Source organism: Amblyomma americanum, chromosome 4 (assembly GCF_052857255.1).
Source record: "Amblyomma americanum isolate KBUSLIRL-KWMA chromosome 4, ASM5285725v1, whole genome shotgun sequence".
NCBI lineage: Eukaryota > Metazoa > Arthropoda > Arachnida > Ixodida > Ixodidae > Amblyomma > Amblyomma americanum.
This window is the reverse complement of record NC_135500.1, coordinates 46,162,181-46,168,655: the sequence shown is the minus strand read 5'-3', so window position 1 is coordinate 46,168,655 and position 6,475 is coordinate 46,162,181. Positions and strand designations below refer to the sequence as shown.

General features: G+C 48.4%; 1 protein-coding gene across 1 annotated transcript in view; it reads right to left on the bottom strand.

The window, feature by feature from the left end:
- Nucleotides 1-284: 284 nt before the first annotated feature.
- Nucleotides 285-6,475, bottom strand: part of LOC144127920 (spliceosome-associated protein CWC27 homolog) — an 87,044-nt gene continuing 80,853 nt past the window's right edge. The window contains exon 11 of the mRNA XM_077660913.1: nucleotides 285-747. Within this exon, the coding sequence (XP_077517039.1) occupies nucleotides 579-747 (169 nt within the window). The 3' untranslated portion in view covers nucleotides 285-578. The remainder of the gene's footprint in view (nucleotides 748-6,475) is intronic.

The window sequence follows — 6,475 nt, the reverse complement described above, 5'->3', positions numbered from 1 at the left end:
TACAGCTTCGCTGTAAAAAACATGGACGACGCTTATTAACAGTAGAATGCGAATGCGTTATCGGGCCGCTGCCGCTTACCAGCAGACGCAATCTGCTTCCACGTGTGGGGAGTGGGCTGGTGCTGGTTTGCTGCTTATCGACAGCCACCATTGGCCGCTTTGCGCAGGGTACACGTGGATGCTAGTTCTGCGCGTCACACAGCAGCTGTTCAAGGCCAGCACCAAGAGCGATGCAACGGAGCCGCGCAGCAAAAATGCAACCACGCTGTAGCATGCCTGATATCTCGTTTGTCTCGCCTTTATTTATGGTGCAATGCTTCGGTTTCGCTTTTAAATCGTTCCCCCCCCCCAACTTCGGATTTTCGAATTTTGAAAAATAGGTCAACTTACAATCGTGCATAGTAATTAACGTCTCGTATGTGTCACAGTCAACTCTTAACATCCTAGTCGCCATATTCTGTGCAGCTTCACAGTAGCGCAGGCTCCTCCCAACGACACACATCCGTAGCCAGAGTCCATGGTGGCACTGTCCATGGCACAGAACAACACTCCGGTTCACAGCACACACTCGCCAGCTACTATTTATGGTGCTTTCGATCACCATGGCCGTGGTGAGGTCGCTTGCGGCGCCTCTCGTTCATGGCGTTGCGCGGGTCGTCGATGCTGTAGGCCTCCTCGGCATTCACCACATTCGCGTCTCGTGCCAGCACAGGGCCTTGCTCACTGAATCGGAGCCGATGAGCCAGCCTGCAATCAGACGCAGGATTCAGTTACTCACAAGTGCCCAAATGCAAGAAATGCAAGTGCATTCTTGCACAGACATATTTAGTGACCTACTTCCGTGAGCTGCTTACAAGGTGGATAATAGAATAGCACGTTTGCAGACTAGTTACTATATGGTGAACACCCAGTGATTTGAACATGCTTCATCTAAACTTATCATTATTTGAACGCTCACTCTGATTCCATCAGCATGAAATGTAGTTTTAAAGGCTCCCCTCGACTCAATCTCTCCAAAATTACAACACATTTTTGGCCCCTTCAAGCTGGAATTATCGAGACTTTGCTGTACGCAGCTTTGCCAAGCCTGAAAGGTTTGGGAACACATGTTGATCAAGCCATAACTCCTTCAATTCATAACTTGGTGTACAATGATTTGCACATTTTTAGAGCACCCCTTTCATTGGAGATCAAACTGAAGCAGAGGAGAGCACACTAGTCAAGTCAATTAAGTTAAGCAAGAGGCAGGTCTCCTATTGCACAGAACCATGGAGGAGAGAAGGAAAAGGGGATAGGCCGCTATGTGTCTCATTTTCTGAACCTGGGCATGAAGGCTCCCTCCCCCCATTTGGCCACCGTCGCACCGCCCTTGCGCACGCGGAGCAGACAATGTAGCAGATGCCGCTGTGCCCAACATTACTATTGGCTGTGCCATTGGCCAAACACTCCCAGTAGTCCTTGCGAAAGCGCGCGACTTCCAGCACACTTTTTTCCATGCAGCTTGGATAGCAAGGGCCTCTCCTGAGGTTTCCTTCCTCCATGCATAGAACAGACATGAAGCAGGAAAGAGTGCAAATCAAGCAGGTACCAGTAAAAAGCTGCAGAGCAAAGAATGTAGACATGAAGAGATGCACATTGATGAAAACGTTCAAGGCAGGCAGATCGAGAAAAGTGTCAAAGATTATGATAACGGTTATGACACACTTACAAGGTGGCAAAAGTAGGTTTGTGGTAATATTCACTGATTTTGATAATTTACGACACCTTACTGACGGGACACTTCAGACGCTTGTAAAGCCTATTGACATAAGCGAATGCGTTAAGTAGGTAGGCGATACCATTGTCCATTGAAGGACTCTGGCGATACCAATAACAGAGTCCCTTGAAGGACTCTGCCGATAATATCAAAGCACAAGAAATACCAAGCTGCCATTTTGTGATACCGATGACAACAAGGTGTGGCGGGCACAGTTTCATTTTGGTACGCTATTCTAACGCTTATGTCATTTTTAAATTTTTCCAGAAAAAAGGCGCGCATCAGAATCGAGTAAATATGGTATTCGCTTTGAAATTATTGAAAAATACTATCGCTTCAAATTCACTTCAAACCAAGAAACAACTATCTGCACAAGCATAGCCCAAAGAAATGTGAAAAACTGTTTAATGGCTCATTAACCTAACTCCGCCGTCATTACCTCAGTTCCAAATGAGATCAGAAAATGGTTGTTCTGGATCATATGAAGGGCAGCACTCACCAAGCACTTCCCCCTTGTTGAGCCTCTGAACTCCTTTTCCTGCTTTTTTTAAACTAAAAGGGCTGTGAAGGGGGCTCTAGTAAAGTTGCGGCATGGATGGGATATTGAAGCACACCGCTTCACAAATAGTGTCCAGCAAGGATTTTTTAAATGCGGTTTGTAGAAGCTGAGTTATCTGTAGTTAAAATTTGAATTTCAGCGTCTTCGCGCCTTTCCCTCTCCTCTCGTTGCTTTTTGCACGCTGGAAGGTAGGCGCTCCTTCGTCGACCCCCCTCTGGGAGCGGAGCTTCCCGACCCGCCGCGGCCACGGTAGCTGCCTGACGTCCGAAAGAATCTAACCAATGGCCACCTCTCACCTTGTCTACGCAGATGCGGGGGACGGAGGAGGGTGCGAGTATGAAAAAGTCGCCAGGAAGGGCTCGCCAACTTTGACGCGTGATTGTGGGTCGTCTGCTGCGTGTAAAGAGTATTATTTGGCTCTGGTTTTCATGGCAACACAGTGCAGTGATTAAGTGAGTTAACGTGCACTCCTCGGAAGGCGTTTCAGAGCCCCTTTCAAACTTTACTGGCCTAGTGGCGCTTTTTTCGCCGTGGGCTGCAGTTTCCATCCAAGTGCAACCATATGGCTACAAACAAAAGCTATACAGCTCTCTTAGAAACTTCGTAGTTAAAGAAAAATTTGTCCTGGTCTGAGGTTGAAACCTGGGACTGCCGCTTCACCGGAGCAGTTGCTCTACCAACTGAGCTAACCGGGACGGCAAGCTTATGGTAGGGCAAGAGCGAATTGATCAATAACGCCAAGCGCGAACAGTGTTGGTCAAATGTTTAGGGGAATCCCCCAAGGTGGAGTAGGTTTGTAATAAAGAAGTAATTACTCATTGGTAGCCACCCATGCGCGACCATGCGGCTACTAAGGGAAGCTATAGATCTTTCTCAGAAACTGAATAGTTAAAAAATTCGCTTTGGTCCGGGATTCGAACCCGAGACCACCACTTCACCATGTTGATTCTGCAACCATTCGTGCCAAGTTTACGTATTTTAGGTTAGGCCACAGAGAACCCAGCATCTTCCAAGTTGGCACACAGTGTGCTTGCTAGAGAAAGTGTCACAACCAGAAACGGCATACACCAGGTTAAATGCAGGTGCTGAATTCTGCTGGGTCGGCAGGTTTTCATGAATATAACATCCCTGCCCTCTTTATAAAGAAAGAGATGCGCACATAAAAATTGTGAATACGGCAACTAAAACAAAAAAATTACATTGCTATTGTAATATCGCACTCCCGTCCACCGGTTTCGACCGCTGTGATGAACAAGAGTTTGTTGCTGTTGAATTGCTCCCATATGAACAGAGGCGTAAGCGGCGACACAAGAGGACTCAGAAGGTGTGTTTCTGTTATCCTCAGTGTTACACCTAGAGCGCTGTCTCCAGCAGAGCTGCAGCCATAGTGTCAAGTGCCGATTGACCCGCCTCCACAGCCATAGGTTTGCCAGCCAGAGCCGCATGTCTCGTCCACACATGGCCATACAAAAGTCGCAGCACTGCTGCAAACTCTCAGTCCGACTCCACCGTTGCTGGCACCCAACTTGGCCAAAGTTGAAAATTTCGAGCGAAGACCAGTTTGCATGGATCCAGGTTAGCCATTTTTACTGACATCTGGTTCCTCCAAATATTTTCTTGAAGCTGACTTGCCATGACTACCATTCTAAGGTCTGGGCCAGGTAAGTCGAGGGCTGTCTTCAAGTTCCGACCCTGCAGAAGCTCAACAGGACTGCAGCCAGTTACCTCATGCGGCACTAACCTGTATAACAGAAGGATTCTAGCAAGCTGCACATGAATTCTCCTAATCTGGCCTTCTTCAGCTTCTGTTTTATGGTCTGCACCGCCCACTCCACTGTGTCAGTGGGTGCTGGGTGGTATGGTGGCACCAGTATCTGCTTAATGGTATTCTTCCACAAGAAGGCCTAGAACTTTTTGCTATAAATGCCAGCCTGTTCGACATGACAACATCCGGCAACCCTTGACCTGCAAAGATCTTTCTCAGGCAGCGGATAGTAATTGCTGCAGATGGGGTCATCACAGAATAGACCTCTAGCCATTTAGAAAGTGCATCCATCATGAACAATGAGGTACACTTCATCGGCCCTGTAAAATATATTATATGCAAACGAGGCAACGGCCTCTCGAGGAAAGGTGACTGCTTAATGGGCACTGGCCTTGGAACTCCCTGGTTAACCATGCAAGTGTGCCTGACTGCTGCTGTAAGGTTTTCATCTAGTGCTGGGCAACGTTGCATGGGCAACCATTTTCTCGTTTGAGACTCCAGGGTGACTTTCATGAAGAAGTTGCAGTACTTCAGCTCGTAACGATGTAGAGATCACAACTCTGTTTCCTAATAAGATTCCGTTGCTCTGGATGCTGAACTCCGCGAATCAAGCTTCGAACACTTTCCAAGGCTCTCCCGAAAAGGGACCTCTCCCCGTCCACACAGCTTCTCACAGTGTGAAAAATATAGATCTCTATTAGCAGCTGCTGCTACAAGTGATGCTGATAGCACCCTTGGGTAAATAACCACGGAGCATAAAAACTTGTCGAGGGCACTCAGTGTTAGTTTCGCTTGCTAGCAGGGGTAAATGACTGAGACCATCCGTGAAAAGACTGTTCTCCAGGCCTGCACCCCAAGACATAGTTGTATCTCAACATGCCTCGTGTATGAGCTAGTTTCCTGCCAAGAGATCCAACAGTGACTTATGATCAGTCACAACTTCGAACTGGTGACCCCAGAGGTACCGCTTGAAGCATGTTACTCCGAAAACAGCAGCCAGTGCCTTTTTGTCAAGATAATTGTAGTTCCTTTCAGCAGTGACCAGGCTCAGTGACACAAAGGCTATGGCTCCTTTTCTCCAAAGCTTTCCGCTGGACAGGAACAGCCCTAAGGCCATATGGCGCCCTATCCTAACCAACATCGTACCTTTCCTCGGACTGAAATGAGCTAAAGTCACTGCCAACACCAGCAATGCCTTACTTCGGCAGAATGCTTCTTCTTGAGCTGGACCATAGTGCACCTAGATTCAGAAGATGGAGCAGGTGAACCACCACTGAAAGTCGTGGAATTTCCTGCAGAAGTTACTGAGGCCGAATGTACCGTATTTACACGATTGTAAGAAGACCTATCTTTTTAAAATTTGAAAATCTGAAGTGGGGGGGTCAATTTACAATCGAAACAAAAACATCGCACTATAAGTAAAGGCGAGACAAACGAGATATCAGGCATGCTACAGCGTGGTTGCATTTTTGCTGCGTGGCTCCATCGCATCGCTCTTGGTGCTGGCCTTGAGCAGCTGCTATGTCAACGCGCAAAACTGGCATCCCCTCCCCACGCGCGCGAGCGGCGGCCAATGGCGGCTATCGATAAGCAGCAAACTGGCGCCCCACACGTGGCTGCTGACTGCGGTTGCTGATAAGCGGCGGCGGCCCGATAACGCAATCGCGTTCTACGGGAAGCTCAAGTGTCCAACGAGTATTTTTTTTACTTTCTAATGCACACTTGGCACTCAAGGGGCCGTTGATAGTTGATGGAAGGGCTGCTGTTCCAGTCGAAACAGCACCCCCACTTGGAACGGCAGCGGTTCCGGGGAGTGTATGTAGCCGATGGAAGAGCCGATGCCATTCACACGTAGTTTCTCTTTGGCTCTGACGCATTTGACTACTACCGGCCGCGTTTCACAAGTTTTTAATGTAGTGCTTCGTCAGTCATCATTTGTGCTCCAGGTCTGGCAAGCCACCGGCGCTCGTTCACAGCTACATTCAAGATGGCTGCCATTTTTTACACCGAAGAAACAAACAGCCGCGCGCCAGGCCGCAAGTTCGACATCCGCAACGGGTAATACACGTGTGGCAGCTGCAGCCGGGACAATTTTCAGCTGTTCCATGCGATGTCGTGATGTGGCTGTTTGCGAAGTGCGGGATTTTGCTGGATGACGACGTTAGAACGACGTGCTGTGGGATTGAGCAGCAATCATGACGGCAGCGCTAGTGAGGATGATGGCGCAAGTGTGGATGAGTAGTCCAGTGATTAATACATTTTCGTTTTGGAATGCCCACGGGCACTCCCACACACGGCAGCCGATAGCGGCTGGCGATAAACAGCGGCCGCTGGATAATGCTATTGCGTTCAACTATTCAAGGCTAAGCTTAAACAATCTCGGAAGTTTTTTTTT